The sequence below is a fragment of the Sinocyclocheilus anshuiensis genome, unplaced genomic scaffold, assembly GCF_001515605.1.
Source record: "Sinocyclocheilus anshuiensis isolate Anshui unplaced genomic scaffold, SAMN03320099.WGS_v1.1 scaffold415, whole genome shotgun sequence".
Taxonomy (NCBI): Eukaryota; Metazoa; Chordata; class Actinopteri; order Cypriniformes; family Cyprinidae; genus Sinocyclocheilus; species Sinocyclocheilus anshuiensis.
The window spans coordinates 1,155,368-1,157,437 of NW_015552655.1; the positions used below are offsets into that span (position 1 = coordinate 1,155,368).

General features: G+C 32.0%; 1 protein-coding gene across 1 annotated transcript in view; it reads left to right on the top strand.

Moving 5' to 3' along the window:
• Positions 1-2,070, top strand: part of dnah3 (dynein axonemal heavy chain 3) — a 69,260-nt gene that overhangs the window by 23,284 nt on the left and 43,906 nt on the right. Inside the window, exon 2 of the mRNA XM_016458685.1 lies at positions 568-760. Coding sequence (XP_016314171.1) covers positions 568-760 — 193 coding nt within the window. The remainder of the gene's footprint in view (positions 1-567; positions 761-2,070) is intronic.

Sequence of the window (2,070 nt, forward strand, 5' to 3'; positions counted from 1 at the left end):
AAAATGACAGAAGCTTTTAAAAAAGACAAAGTTATATAATAATAAAAATGTTAATAAAATACTACAAATATATTTAAAAAACTTTAATATTTAAAAACATAAAAATTACAAAATCAAATAAAATTACTGAGAATTAAAATAAAAGTAAAATAACTTAAAATATAAAAATAAAAACTGGTTATGATGTCATTGGCAGGCGACACAATGACACTATGGACACGGTCCGTGTCACGAGTTAAAATTGCTTATTTCTCTGGATTTAAACATTCTTCGAAACATTTGGTATAATGTAAGTACACAAGTCAGCAAAAAATATAACACTATTCTAGTGGTTTTTGGATATTTTAATAAAAAAATCTTACATATTGTGCCTTTAATTGCTTCTGTTGTCTTCATTTGTAAGTCACTTTTGGATAAAAGCATCTGCTAAATGATTAAATGTAAAATTTAAATGTATAGTTTTTAAAAAGTGTTTTTTATTAAAAAATGGTTACTGGTTTCCAATTCTATCCTTCACTTGCTCTTCCATCCTTCCGTCCATATTAATTCTCTCTCTTTCTCTCTCAGAGGTATGTGTACTATATCACTGAGGGTGTTTACGGCCACATGTTGACCCCCCAGCCACCAGAGCAGATCACCGCTATCCTAAAGCTGCTACCCAGCTGTTTCCAAGGTGACGAGCGGAAGATGCAGAAGATGTGGGAGGATCTTCTGGAGGAGGTCCAGAGAGACTATGAATTCAACCTCCGCAAGAGCATTGGTATGACGCACAACACCAGCTATGTAGATTATGTAGAGCAGTGTTTCTCAACTCGTGGGTCGCGTGTACGGCCAAAGAAACGACATCAACAACAAAAAACATAATTCTTAATGTTTTTCTGATGCGAGACTTTTATTTTAAAAGACGTGCATAAAAGCTGTTGACACTTCTGTCAGATGCAGTTTAAGTAAAGTGTTCCTGAGAAAAACACGCTTTCAGTATCTGCGGGCAGATGATATGTTAACAGGCTTAATGTCAGTGTCATTATTCTATCTTTATTTTCGTAACTTGTTATGAAATAAAAAGTCTCTCTCCTCAGAAAAACGAACTATCCTGTCCTGCCAGATGTTATACTGTGCTCGTAGCGCGCACTCTTAAATAGCACGTGCGAACGCGGCGCCGTGCTGTATATCACTTCACTAAAGCGCAGAAACTACGAGCATGCAACGCGTGAAATAAAAGTACAGTACCGATAAATCACATAACTGGTACTGCGTGTGTTAGCTGGGAAGGATTTGCATGAAGGTATGATATTCATTCTATTCTATTTATATTAGTATTGTATATTCACCATGGTAACTGTTGTTTCTAAAACCCAAAAATACCTTGTTATTTTCACTTTGTTTAATTTTGTATATGTTTAAATGTAGGGCTGGGTATCGATTCAGATGTCCCGATTCGATTCGATTCGCAAGCTCTCGATTAGATTCGATTCTCGATTTTTTGATTACATTCAGTGAATATAGTTTTAATACAAATGCTATTGATATTTCTAAAAAATGAACAGTAAACATCAGGAATCGAAAAATCTTTTTTTTTTTGCCCAGCCCTATTTAAATGACTGTGGTGGCTCAAACCAACTTAATTGTATTAACAAAAACTAGTTTGGGCCTTCTATTTAATAGCCTTACCTTATAGGTCTGCAGATTCGAGATTTCACAGAAAATCTCGTAGTGTATGATGGGCGCAGACTCCGATTTATTTATTTTTTATATATATATTAGTGCTGTCAAACGATTAATCGCGATTAATCGCATCCAAAATAAAGGTTTTTGTTTACATAATTTATGTATGTGTACTGTGTATATTTATTATGTATATATAAAGTTATATATTTATTATGTATCATATATATTTATTAATTAAAACATTTATATATTTATATTCTTATATATTATATTATATATAAATATATTTAATATATAAACAACATATTTTTTCTTAAATATATACATGCATGTGTGTGTATTTATACTGTATATACATAATAAATATACACAGTACACACGCATATATTATGTAAACAAACA